This window comes from Gekko japonicus, unplaced genomic scaffold (genome assembly GCF_001447785.1).
Source record: "Gekko japonicus isolate JY-2015 unplaced genomic scaffold, Gekko_japonicus_V1.1 scaffold904, whole genome shotgun sequence".
Classification (NCBI taxonomy): Eukaryota; Metazoa; Chordata; class Lepidosauria; order Squamata; family Gekkonidae; genus Gekko; species Gekko japonicus.
In genome coordinates, this window is record NW_015161976.1 from 570,405 (window position 1) to 583,472 (window position 13,068).

The following is a 13,068-nucleotide window of genomic DNA, read 5'->3' on the forward strand; positions in this document are numbered from 1 at the left end:
GTGGTTGTTTAGTGCTCTATTTCACCAAGGCCATCTTGGCTTGTTCACATTCCCCCCTCCTCCCTGTCATCTTTATCTCTAGTTCTGCTACTGTATCGTCTGCTCTTCATACAGGCCCATTGTTTCATAAATTCACAGTTGCTTTTAGCTCATATTAACTATTTACTTCCCTCACTATACTGTTTTTCAAAATGTTATTTACAATTGACTAAACTTCACATGTCCTGGGTAAAGGAAAGATCTAAACTGCTGCACAGCTGTGGAAATAAAGTAGTACAACATTGACTCCCTGCAAACAGTCATCTGAGGACAACCAAAATCATGAACTGATGTCAGAACCTTTTCTTTCATTTCTTTGTTTCTGTGCTCCAGCATTTAGTAAGGAAACTGATGCAAAGTCTTCTGGCTTGTTTTGCATACTTCTTTGTCAGATTCCTTTTCCATATGGTTGTTTAAATCACCAGATCTGAAAGAAAGGAAGAATCCATTGACCAACCACAAATCAGAAACTCTAAGAAAAGTTGTGGATGGATGTGAGCTGTTTGCTCATTAGGCCTGCTTCAGTGTACAGTACTTATGCCTGACTCACATGCATTCATTTACAGAGTCTGTGTGTGTAAAACTATATGTGCACTATCAGGAACTCTGAACATATGGCATAGATTTTATGTAGACTCTGTGCATACATGGTGCCTCTCCTGAGACCTATTTGAGCATGGAATGAGCTTAGCACTCTGTTACTCAGTCAGCTGCTAGGGAAGCTAGGTATCTGAATGTCCCAATTATTTTCTGTTCCATTCTTCATCTTGAAACCCTTTGGATTTTATTTTGAGATGAGACAAGCAAGTGAGTACAAGGAAATACATTGGCAGATTCCACATTTGGGATCTGCAGGTATAGCAGGTTAATGAAGTATTGAGCCTGTACAAGCCTATGCAGATCTTATACGGTTGCCAGTCACCTGCTATACGGTTGCCAGCAGAGGTCATTTCGGGGGGGATCGTGGGGGATCGCAGTTCCCCCGGGTGAGGTATGGGGGGCGGGGCACATGATGAAGCCCTGCCCCCTGCTTCCGGCCGCCCCGCTTCCGGCCCTCATTCAGCCAGGAGGAGGCAGGAGAAGAGGGAGGGTAAGTTGCTCCCTCCCTGCCTCTCCCCACCCCTGCCTGGGGCCAGGGAGGGCCTTCACGGGGCTTCCTTGCACTCCTGCCAGCCTTGCAGGTCCACCACCGGTTCCCTCATGGGGCTCGGCAGTGGAGCTGCAAGGCCAGCGGTGGCGGCCAGGACCGTTGGGGGTGGGGTGTGTGGCCTTATGACACACTTCCGGTGATGTCAGGGTGTGTGGCCTTATGACACACTTCCGGTGATGTCAGGGGTGTGGCATATGCTAATGAGTTATGCTAATGAATTCCCCTAGCTCTTTTTCTACAAAATGACCCCTGGTTGCCAGTCACCTGGGCCCCGCCACCAATCATCTGGCTGGCAGGGGAACTTACTCAGGGCATGAGGGAGGCCCAGGCTATGTTGTAGATGATGTGGTTGTTAGACAAATTGCCTTATTTTATTTAATAATAGCTTGGGGAATTATAGTTATTAAATGGCAATAGGCATATAAGGGAGCAATAACCTATGTATACAGGAGTCTCACTTAATCCAGATTTCCAGAAATAGATGCAGAGACCAGATCTTAATGAAGAGGTTTTTTTACTAGGGGATCTGCACACACAATCAATAAAATCCAAGCATACACACAACAATACAGAGCTAGGAAAATTAGACAGAAAGGTATAGTGATGTTTGCATTAGCAGAAAAAAGTCATTGGTTGGGTGATACTGACCTGTTTGATGAGATGAAGCGATCCTGCAGCGAAAAATAAGGGCGAGTATAAGGAAAAGGGGTCATATTCTGGCTAGCAGAACACATGGTAGACTCTGGGCAGCGCTTAAACCGAGAGTCAGCAAGGTAGGATGGGGTCAGGTAGAGAGGAAGTGTGTGAGAGAGCAATGACGAATCCTGCTCTTTTTATACTTTATTTGGGCTAGGGATGTGTGTCCTCTAGTCATGTCCCCTAGCCATGTCCCCAGGAAGTTTCAACACAAAAACTGGTTTCAGGAGGGTGGGGACTTAATGGGTGGGCAGTATTACTTCTATTCATTCTAACAGTGGCACCTTTAGGAAACAATAGCAGAAGTGGATGGGGTTGTTAGTGTTGATGGTCCGATGATTGCTCTGGGTGATGGGCTTGGCAGGTACGTGTCAGCCAGCTAATCCCTTCATGGAAGCAGTTCTTTTGTTATGCCTGAGAGCATACGTGCAGCATCTGGTGAAGGGGGGGGGGGAGGAAGATGCTTGCATGCTGGAGGAGATGTCTGCTCATGGAGTCTCTGTAGAGATTCTCAGGTCTCCTTTGCATGGCATTGTGTTTCTCTACAGCAATCTGTCACTGGCTTCTGTGTGCTTTTCGCGGCTAGGGTGCTTGGCTCCTGCCCTGCTGTGCTGCAGGGGAGAGGTGGCAGGTGACCCACAGATCCACTCTTGGTCTGGCACATTGTCTCAGGAAGAGGCTTCCCTCAGCTGGGCGTGTGTCTGCAGTCCAGGGAGTTGGCATCAGTGTGTGGTCACCACACAGTCCATTCCCTTTGCACACTTATTGCACAGTTCAGTTATTAGTTATGGTTCATAAGTCCGTGAAAGAGTTATACGCTCCTTGCAGGGCAACATGGTGACATCGCTTTATGGTAGGAGCAATTTTTACCATGGAGTTTTTGCCAAATACCAGAGCATAGCTGTGATGTCCCAGTATGATGATGTCACTTCTAGTACACACCAAAAGTGATGTTGCCATGTTGCCAGCAACATAGCCTGGGCCTCCTTCCTGCTTCTGGTAAGTCCCTCCCCATCACCTGCAAGTTACCAGAAGGGACCTAACATTTTGTCATTTCATTTCTTGCAGGCAAGTCTTTGACTTCAAATGGGGAATGTTGGATATTTCTTTCTCCAGCTTTACAACATACACAGAGACAACCTGCCACCTCCGAATGAAGCCGGGTAATGAACTTGTCTTCCTCATTTCTAACTTGTTTGGTCATTGGAAGTCTGGTTATTGGAAGTCTCTGAGCATTCTTATGAATGTCTGAGATGCCCAGTGGAATGGAATACCACTGGCAAGTGTGAAGTAGAGTTGCCCCCTCTGCACTATAAAATTACTGGATATGTGAGAGCCAGTTTGGTGTAGTGGTTAAGTGCGTGGACTCTAATCTGGGAGAACCAGGTTTAATTCCCCACTCCTCCACTTGCACCTGCTGGATGACCTTGGGCAAGCCATAGTTCTGTCAGAGCTATCCTTGAAAGAACAGTTCTCTCAGAGCTCTCTCAGCCTCACAGGATGTCTGTTGTGGGGAAGGGAAGGGAAAGGAGTTTGTAAGCCACTTCTGAGACTCCAAGTGAAGGGCAGGGTATAAATCCAATCTCCTCCTCTTCTATGTGGAGGAAGTGCCTGGAGAAGGTGAAGTTTAGGGAGGGGAAGAAGCTCAGCAGGGATGTGAAGTCACTCTAGGACTTCCATGTCTCCTAGACTGTATGCTATACTATACAGTCTGCTCTTCAAAGCTACCAATTCCTCCAGTGAAACTGAGCTCTGTAGTCTGGAGATCGCTTGTAATTCTGGGAGAACCCCAGGCCCCACTTGGAGGTTGGCAACCCTTGTATGAAGTTTGTTTTGTTTTCTAAAAGCAGAAATTCTGACTCGGATATAGACAAGATATAAAAACAGAGTTTATAGTTTACCTTTGAGTGCCATAGTGAGCTGGGGTTTGTGACTAATGTGACAAATGTGCATACCAGTGAACTGAATATCTACTCAGTCATCCTGGGTTTCCACTCAGCTACAGGAGGGATTCTTTTGTATTTTTATCATTTGTCAATCATATTTATTTTAAAAAGGGAAGCTTTCAGTGCTAGATTGCCCTGGAGGATTTCTTGGTGACATATGAGGCCCAGCCAATATGCAGTGTGCCCACTTGGCTTCTGTTTCAAACTTGCAGGACTGTTTCCCCCCCCCCCCTCCAGAGTTCAGACTTGGAGATAAAAGGTACATCTGGACTGAATGCAGTGTGAATGCTTCCAGGGTGACTCTGCTGCTCTAAACAATATTACATCTGTTTTTGTCCAGTTTTCTACATGTTCAGGTTACTGTACTTGAATATTTACCATGATCTCAATTACTTGCCCTCCACCATGTTTTCTTATCTACACAGTCCCGGGCAAATATATGTAATACCAATTTGATTGTGCAATGATTACAATATTAGGAGGCCACACCAGCAAAGCAAGAGTAAAACTGTTTTATTTGAGTCACATACAGTACAGGACACAGACAGGCATCCATCTTAGAAAATCACCACACAAGCCCCGCCTTCCCCCAGGAGCATGCCTAGTCTGCTGTACAAAAGTCTCTATCACTTAGCCACTAGGTGGCAACTAACACAAACAGATATTACAACAATATTGTTATAAATTGCTTTATAAAACATGTCGTTGAATTAAGCACTGTACAAATCAGACATGTTTTAAAGTGTTTTACTTGTTAGTATCTTGATCAGACTGTTGGATCTCTTGAGGTAGGATGAAGAGAGGTGATCTTCCAAACCTTTGTGGCAAGTTGGCAAGAGAATGGATGGAGCTTTGAACAGAAGGAGCTCTCTCAAACCTGTGGGCGAAAGGAAGGGTGTGGCTTGAAAGGATGCTTTCAAATGCCCTTCCAAACCTGAGAGGCAGGTTGGCTGCTGGCTTGATGCTTCTTTCTTCCTGAAAATTTCTACCAAACCTCAGGGGCAAATTAGCAAGTGAATTTGGCATCTTGTTCATTGTAGGCATGCTCATCTTCACAATGTTCTTTAATCCCCGGTCCTTTAGCTCTTCAAGGTTGAGACGTCTCTGCTTTTCTTCTATAATGTCTTCATTAGACTAATATAAAACATAATATGATTTCAGGGGCGATCATTAACCAGAGGCATATTGCTAATTCACTCAGATGTCTCTTGTAGTTGTGGCCACTTAGAAACTGTTTATGACATGTACAGAGGTCAGAGGTCACCTATATAATTTAGTTTGAAACATCTATATACAACATTTTTAGCATCCTAATTATTAACAAATCTGAAGGATATTTCGCTCCCTAAAAATGAGGGACTCAAAGAGTTGTTCAAAATTGTTAAGATATTTCTAGCCCATCTGGAAGTCAAATTTTTGCAAATGTGTTACACAAGACACACAGATAATAAGAAAGTTGTAATGGACAACATTTGTAAATCTCTCTCAAAATGAGGACTCAATATGTGCACCCAAATATTTGATATCTCTGGGCCTCACAGAAAGCTGAACTTTCTGTACATACATGGCTAGGGACACCCTAATTACCCCCAAATTCTGAGAGATTTGTTGAAGTCTCCTTGGAGTGTGTGTTTGTGTGTGGGAATAATTTTATTTATTTATGTAGAAAATCTGTTTGCTACCTCTTCAGGAAACTTAGCTAGGGTAGCTAAGTTGGATCTCAGCAACAAAGATGAAATGTGATGTATATGTAACCCTTGACCAGTTTCATCTGGCTTCTGGCTTGGTTTTGGGATGAAGATAGTTGTTCTGGTGGATGATTTCAATCTACAAAATGAACCAGGGACATTCATTGCAGGTTCTGTTGGATTTATTCACAGCCTTCGATCCCTCCATTTTGCTAACATATCTGGAGTGTGATGCTTGTAGAGAATGGCTTTTCACTGGTTTGATTTTTTCATATGTAATTGGATGAGAAAGCTATGGTCCAATTCAGACCCATACAAGCCTACATAAGTGAGTACCCTAGGATTCTGTCTTGTCCACCATGAGCATTGGGTCATCCCTATGCAGATGACCTCAGCCTTATGTTTCATTGGCTAAATTTACAGAAGCAGCCATCTCCATCCTTAGATTGTGCTTTGATATCATGGAACAAAGTGAAATGGAACCCATACAACAAGATGGAGCTGATGCTTGTTAGTAAAGCTGATGTCTTACACAAAACTGCATTTCCATCTCTCAGTGGGATTTCCTTGTCAGTGACTAACTGTGTGAGAAGCTTGGGAGTTATTTTGGATCCATCCTTGTTGTTAGAAAAGCAGTTTAGTGTTATTGCCAAGAGTGCTTTGTATCATCTGCGTATGGTAATGTGTATATGGCATGTAATCTGGCACATCTTTTAGACTCAGCTAATCAACCCACACACTTATTCACTGATCTGGCTTTTATTATTGTAATGCATGGCATAGGGATATGGTCTTAAATACAATTCAGATTTATTAACTGGTGTGTGTGTGTATACACACACATACTCAAATTCTTAAAAGATTTACACTGCTTTCCTGTTTGTTTCTGGGCTCAATTTAAGATGCTGGTTTGATCTGTAAGTGCTTTTTGATCTGGGACCCAGACATTTGAAAGAGTATTTCTCCCAATATTTACCCATGCACTATCACGGATGAGAGACACAAAGTGCTTTGAAGCTCACCAAGGGGGTCCCCGGTGTTATGGGAACAGGACTCTTTCCCAGGGAAAAGGGGCATAAAATGCACAAAGTATCTGCAAAGTGAAGATGTGTTTCTGCAAAGAGATAACCATTTGCCAAAACTGCCAGATGGGCAAGATGGATGGGTAGTTTGTGTACCTCCTCAAGTCTTTTCGGAGAAAAGCAGTTTATTTTAATAAATAAAATATGTCAATTACTAGGAAAGTCTGAAAATGGAATAGTTTTAGATCTAATTTTCAGACATGGGACATGCCATTTACCTCCTAATAAAATCCAACACATAGCTAGGAAAATTCCAGATGGGACAGAATGTGAAAATTCCATTGCCCATTTATACCATCAGACAATGGGCCAGACTAAACTATTTGGCAATCTTGGGGTCACCCTATCATTCTGTAGGAGTGAGTTCCCACTGGGGAACTCCTTTTAACTGTGCCACAAGGCCTAGTTCTGGTCAGAACCGCTGTGGTATGGGTCGAGGAGGGGCTTCTGCCTTCCCTTTTGTGCCATTTTTTCTGACTCCAAATGGCACCAAGATGTGTTATTTGCCCATACACCCACAGTGTCATTTCAGACTGGAAAAATAGTGTGTGTGTGGGGGAAGCAGGAGCCTCCAGGTCCACAGTGGTCCCAACCAGGATTGGGCCCTGCACAGCAGTTACAGTGAGTTCCCTGGTGGTAATTCACTCCTACAAAATGGTGGGGCATTTCCAGGTCATCCCTAGTGATACCACTCTCCTGTGGCTTGGCCTTATGATTTGTATGTGTGGGAGCCAGCACCAAATATATCAAAATCAGTGGGATAATGTCCACTGAGGTAAAGCCCTGAATTTTTGGCATATGTGCAAGCAAGTCATTTATTACTAGGAAAAAAGTGGAAATGGAAATATATCCATCTCCCTTTCAGATTTTTCTAGTAATCAAATATCTTGATGTCAAAGTATGTTAAATTCCAGCTTTCTGGATAGTCTGAAAGTATCTTAAACATTTGAGAGTGCAGATGAAAAATCTGAGACCTTTGAAGTCTCACCTTGGAAAAGGGGAAGGTAAGTTTTGGCATTCAATGGTTAAGGTAGTCCTATGCCTTCCTAAATACCAAAGACCCCCTGGTTGCTAGAACTCTCCTTAGAAATGGGGTCAGATAGTACACTCCTAGGTTGTTAAGGCAATCCAGACAAACCAAAAAGCTGAAATTTGGCACACACTTTGAGTCTGTAAATGGGAACAGTCAAAATGTCAGCATGGAGTTTATTACATGAAGGAAACCAGTATTCCAGCACAGCAGGAAGCACAGAAGAAACAATAGCTCTTTCTATACCTGTCTTTTTCCTCGGTTTCTGAGTGCATCTCAGTCTTTCATTCTGCATTCCCTCCCACTTTCATTGCCACTTTGGTCCAATCTGCATTGGTATTTCCCACTGTTGTGCCAATAATATCACATTGTCTCACAAATTTCTGTCTGCATTTCATGCCGTATCCACTCTCCTATTGTTTCATCTCAGCATCGCCTGTCTGCATCATTTTATGGCCATTTAGTGGTGACTCCAAAGTCACTATGGCGTCTCACTGCCTTATCTGAATATGGTTTTAAGGTGATACAACTGCTCCTCCCCACCGTCGAGCTGCTGTGAGCAAAAAGCAGACAACTGGAGCTGAATTCCCCCCCCCTTTTCTAAGGAGAAACACAAATTGTCCCAAAGGAAACAAGTTAGCTGAAAATTCAGTCGTCTGCATTTAAAAGCAGACAGGGAACATTTTTCTGCGATCATATTTTGGGGGGGGGGTTGGAAGCACGCCCAACCCCGAACCATTTGTTATTTCCAGGGGCAGTCTTCAGAATGCCCTGCCTGGCAACTGTTGGGTGTTTTGTGTTTTTTACCCAGCTCATTCCATCTTTCCTGCCATGTCCTCTGCCTCCCCCTCTGCCAGGTCACCCCCTTTTACTTTCTGTGGGGGGTGGTGCTGCAGGTGCCGTTTCCTCCCTGCAGCGCAGCACAGTGCAGTGCCCTGCTGGCACCCCTGGGAGGCTGCTCCTCCCCCCTTTCTTGTGTGCTCTCCCTAAACAACTTGTGTCCTGATGCAGACAGAGGAGAGTTTTATACTGAGCCAAATGGAAGCCAGCACCACAGCAGCACGGAACAGCTTTACATAGCAAATGCAGATTGGACCTTTGTGTTGGGGCTTCTTCTTGGTTCTGCATTTATTTTAGGAGGATCAGCACTTAGGCCACTTCCAGCACACTGTTGCCCTGCATGTCCCCAAAGTGATTTTGCCGCAAACCTTTGTTCTGCTCCGTTTTGAAACTGATACTACTATTTAAAGTAGAATTGTTTCTGCAAATATTTAAGTACTCTGCCCACTGCCCTCCCCTGTTTCAGCCTCTTTCTCTTTGGTCTATGTTAGGAGGCAGCCAATTTACATGATAACAGGTTTCCTCATGGGCAATTGCTGAATATTTACATTTGTTTAGAGTCTGCAGCGGTTTAGAGGATGGGAGAGCTACTGGAAAAACCAGTTTTTCAAGAAGCACTTCTAATCCAAACAGACTTTGATCACAAATATTTCCCTCAAAACAAAAATAGATGCGTGGATTGATGGTTTGCATTTTGATTTGATAGGAAGCGTTGATAACTGTAAATTATCCCTGGGTTATTCCCATTATATAATGTTAGCGGACATTGCCCTGTTAACACTGAAATGCCTCATCCACTCAATTTTCCTGGAAGAATTCCTCCCACCAGCCAAGGCTCTATGCAAAGGAAGAGAGAACACGGGGCATTGAAGGGAAGGGAGAAGTATCATGCTGATGAGAGCAATCAGGGCTCAAAACCCTTCTGTGAGTATACAGAAAGCATAATCTGCAGAAACTTGAGTTTCTGGCATGAAGTGCCGAAAAATAATTACATATGCAGAATGAAAGGAAATTATTTGAATCAAAGGCATACCACCTTGAGCTCTGGGAAAATCGGGAGTAAAGACTGAATGCAGAAAGGCCCAACATCTGCACACTGGCTGGAATGCTGGATCTGTGGAATTCCCATCACCTCTTCATTCTTGGATTAGAGGAAGATCTCATTAGGGCAATTTTTTAAAAAAATGCAGCACCAAGTTGTTCCATTTGGGCAATAAAAGAACTGTTCAGGCTTCCAGGTCTCCTGTCACTTAGAATTTCCTTCCTGCTTAAGTAGTTACTTCCTGTTTTTCTCTCATGCTCAGCAGTTTCTCAGCATTCATTAATCAAATATGAATTATATTCTTGTCACATTACACAGGGTACACGTAAGTACAAAGTCAGTGGGTAATCAGCCAAAGTCCCAAATTCTTTTAAATAATTATTTCAGAATTGCACTTTGTGGCATGGAGGGGCTGGAAAATTGCACAGCACCCTTTAAGGGCAGCCCGGGGAGGTCTAAACAAGGGCAATCATCTGATGGCTTAAAAACGGCTGGAAGGACACTGGCTGGGAAGAGGCCGGCTGTTAGGGGTTGGGAGCTGCTTAGTCTGGAGAAGGTATGCCTCTGAGTTGGAGAAGCTACCGAGCTCAGAGATGGAAGGTGCTCTGCCCTGATCTCACAGCTGTTGGGCCAAAGCCAGGGGAGGAGTTAAGGACAGCTGTGGAAAGGCGTTGGGTGGTGCAGGACATGAGCAGTATACAAGCCTGAAAGTGAGAAGGCCAGGGGTGGGAGTGCTGTAAACTGCCCTGGGAACTCTGCTACCTGTAAAGTCCTGAACAAGCATTTTGTTTCTGCAACTGGTACAGTGTCTACATCTTCCTCCTTGTGGGAATGGAGAACCAGCCAAGACCTAGCCTGTTAAAGTTGCTTGCCCTGGCCATACAAATGGTATGTGAAGCTTGGAATGCAACCTATAGACTTCACAGTTTATGATCATGAACATTCAGTAAAAAATAAGCCGTGACTTTGGCTGGCTACAAAATAGGACATAGCCGAAGCCTCCCCAAGGGAATAGAATAATTAATCATTGATTCATGAATGCCAAAGAGAATTGGTCAGCCCTGAGAGAATATAAAGCAATTATTTAAGCTTAACACAAAAGAACAAAAGGGAAATCGCATTGTGAAGGAGTACCTTTGCTGAAAGAACTGATTTTCAAGTAGATATACAGTTGGACCTTGTCATGGGGATGGGATTTTATGGGGCAGTGGATTAAGTCCTATGAGGAAACTCAGTTTGCAGCTGAATGCAGAAAAGGGACTTTTCAGCAGCACAAAAGATTTGTAGTGTGGAACCACCCTAGATAAGTGGAGAGCACAGTGTTAGTGGACCCTTTACAGGTCAGCCCCTATAGAACGGGTATCAGAAAGTTCTACCATGTCTATTCAAGAAGCAAAAGCAATTTCAAAAAGTCACTCAGACCAGCATTTTGCATTGCATGAAACTACAAACACATATTATGTTTATACAGACCTTGGTCAACATACATATTTGGTGAACATTTTCTTGAGAACCTCTTTATGGGTTCATAGGATAAATAGCATGCCTGTAAAGATCTTACCTCTGAATAGTTATCACTGTACTCTTCTCTGCTCTGCAAACTGCTCATTACCGATTCATCAAGGCAAATGATTTTTGGTGCTAAAAGGAAGCATGTGGCTAAAGTAAATAAAATAAACCTGTTCACTGAGATAATTCTCATGTTTCCTAAATTGTTACATACGAAATCGACATAGGAACAGTAGAAAGAAGTAGTGTGGTTTTATACTGTTGGGCAACCCAAAAAAATCTTATACTGTGACGCTAATTCCAAATGCCTTCATTTTCATATGAATTGGAGTTTAATCATATATTAGAAAAATTTGGAGAATTTTTTTAGACAACAGTGTTTCCTACTGAAAAATGCAGATAATTTCGCAAGTATTTGCCTTGCCTATTAAAGAGGCTTAATTAGGCTACAGTAATCAGGACTGACACAATCACCTCTGGCTTAATTACTGCATTTTAAACAAAAGCACCATTCTTCCTATTGCTTGCATCAGCCTCAGTCATCAGCATCTGGAAATAAAATGTCAACACATTTTTTTTTTAATATGAGAATGTAATTAGAGAAGTTTGTTAGTTGAAATTATATTAAATTGAAATGTGAAATGACAGATATTCCCAGATATAGCAAAGGTAGAACATTCACAGAAAAAAGTTCTGCTTTATTTGTTTGGTCAATTTTTATGCTGCCTTTCAGTCCAAAGAGACCATTAAAACATCTAAAATATTTAAAACATCCTAAAACAGACAGAGAATAAGAGATGGTGCTGTCACCAATCATTCCGTTAGTCCGTGAGTTTAAGGACTGTCCAGAACAAAAAGTTTTCCCATTTCTCCAGAAGGCAATGACCACACCTCTTCAGACAGGGAGTTCTACAGACTGGGGCAGCAGCTGAAAGGGCATCCTGAGAGTCCCTGCCAATCTAATTTCTGATAAAGCAGCTTCCCATAGGATGTCTTTCCTCAAGGATCTTAAAGCTGGAGCAGGATGATGCAGGAGATGGCAATTCAGATACTTTGGGCCCAGGTAATGTAGGGCAGTGATCCCCAATGTGGCACTGCTGTGTTTCTTACCTCAAAGCATCTCCTCATCAAAACAAAGACCTCGTGTCTTCTGTTCACTCCACTGGAACAGGACAGGAGGTGCTTCAGAAGAGCCTGAGATGCATCACTTTTGTGCCTACAGATAGCATCCATTCAGAAATACCTGCCTGCCTCCATGATAGAAAGATACTTGGGTTGGACCTAGGGTTACCAGGTCTCCTGCATTTTATATTGATTCTGGTAGAATACTGGAAGACAATGCAATTGCAAAAGAACACATGTTACAATTTCCATCTGGTGGTATCTAGTAATGGCCCTGACTGCTATATTTTATACTAGCTGTAGCTTTTGAACTGTCTTGTGCAACACGCTTTGGAAAAAGTGCAGAAAAGGGCAACTAGAATGATAAAAGTGTTGGAACACTTTCTCTATGAGGAAAGGTTAAAGCGCTTAGGGCTCTTTAGCTTGGAGAAATGACGACTGAGGGGTGACATGATTGAGGTTTACAAGATTATGAAATCCTGCACAGGGTCTGAGTGCAGAGGAGCCCTTTACTAGGAAGTCCGACTGCAATTTCTCTACTATCCTTCAACAACATCAAGTCACACTTATTATTCATCCTTGGAGGGGACAGCTTATGAACTGGAGATCTAAGCGTTCGGCTGAACGTTTTCTAAGCCAAATTTTAGATATCCCTCTGAAGAAGGTCGATTTAGAGTATACACAGCTGGTTTCCCAGTCTAAAGAGCATATGAAAGTCACCCTTACCTTTGCCTCTAAGTTTATTCCGCAATTACTTTTTGGTAACAGTGCCCGGCTCAAGTCTTTTAGGATAAGATCACAAAGAGTTTTTCGGCAAGTGGTGGTTCGGTCCTTTCAAGACCTGTCTGTGGAATCTCAGATGAAGGAGTCGGTTCAGGAGAACAGGAGGGAGACTCTGGAAGTGGGAAAGGCTGGTAGCTCTCT

At 43.2% G+C, this 13,068-nt stretch overlaps 1 protein-coding gene across 1 annotated transcript; it reads right to left on the reverse strand.

Annotated features, from left to right (window-relative positions):
• Positions 1-375: 375 nt before the first annotated feature.
• On the reverse strand, positions 376-11,215 carry NPVF (neuropeptide VF precursor). The gene is made up of 3 exons (XM_015429742.1): positions 11,075-11,215; positions 4,583-4,965; positions 376-466 (listed from the first exon to the last, which is right to left on the reverse strand). Exons 1-3 carry the CDS (start codon positions 11,213-11,215, stop codon positions 376-378), a joined length of 615 nt encoding a protein of 204 aa, XP_015285228.1.
• Between the last annotated feature and the right edge of the window lie 1,853 nt (positions 11,216-13,068).

Bases quoted from the DNA above. Each gene is read 5' to 3' on its own strand.
- NPVF (XM_015429742.1), bottom strand. From the start codon at position 11,215: ATGAGAATTATCTCAGTGAACAGGTTTATTTTATTTACTTTAGCCACA. The intron at 4,966-11,074 runs GTAAGATCTTTA...GTTTTATATTAG, and splicing joins ACAGTGATAACTATTCAGAG to TCTAATGAAGACATTATAGA. The intron at 467-4,582 runs GTAAAACACTTT...CCTTTCTTTCAG, and splicing joins TCTGATCAAGATACTAACAA to ATCTGGTGATTTAAACAACC.